The sequence below is a fragment of the Penaeus monodon genome, chromosome 29, assembly GCF_015228065.2.
Source record: "Penaeus monodon isolate SGIC_2016 chromosome 29, NSTDA_Pmon_1, whole genome shotgun sequence".
Classification (NCBI taxonomy): Eukaryota; Metazoa; Arthropoda; class Malacostraca; order Decapoda; family Penaeidae; genus Penaeus; species Penaeus monodon.
Window position 1 is genome coordinate 1,310,133 of NC_051414.1, and position 511 is coordinate 1,310,643.

Sequence of the window (511 nt, forward strand, 5' to 3'; positions counted from 1 at the left end):
GGTTCACAGCAGAACACACTCCTATCTACCTTTCTTTTAAACGTCTTGTAAAAGCCGTCTTCATGAAATGTATAAGGAGAATTCCTGGGTTCTTCCACATGCTTGACAAAGTACTTGGGCAACAGTGCTTGTGCTTGAGTCCCGAGGTGCGCGCTCTCGAAGGCCTCTGTGATGTCTGTGCCTTTGGTCGATTCGATCCAGACTTTGCCTGTGGACGGAAGATTTAAAATCGAAAACAAAAAAATACAAAAAAGGGTCTACATTCCGCCTGTGAACGAAATATTTAAAAAGAAAAAGAAACTGAGCCAAGATTTTAAAAGAAATTAAAAATTTCCCAAACTTTGTCTGTAAACTTAAGATTCAAAGGGGAAAAAAATATCGACCCAAGGTTTACAAAAAAGAAAAGAAAAACCGATCTAAATTTCGCCTGTAAACGAAAGATTAAAAAGAAAGAAATAGGATTTTAAGTGATTTTTACACTTAACCTTCGTCGGTCTGCCTAGATCTTGAG

At 37.8% G+C, this 511-nt stretch overlaps 1 protein-coding gene across 1 annotated transcript in view; it reads right to left on the reverse strand.

Annotated features, from left to right (window-relative positions):
* The window catches only part of LOC119591883 (cytochrome b5-related protein-like), a gene marked incomplete at its 3' end in the record, with an annotated part of 10,770 nt that overhangs the window by 3,505 nt on the left and 6,754 nt on the right, over positions 1–511 (reverse strand). Inside the window, 1 exon segment of the mRNA XM_037940625.1 lies at positions 30–208. Coding sequence (XP_037796553.1) covers positions 30–208 — 179 coding nt within the window.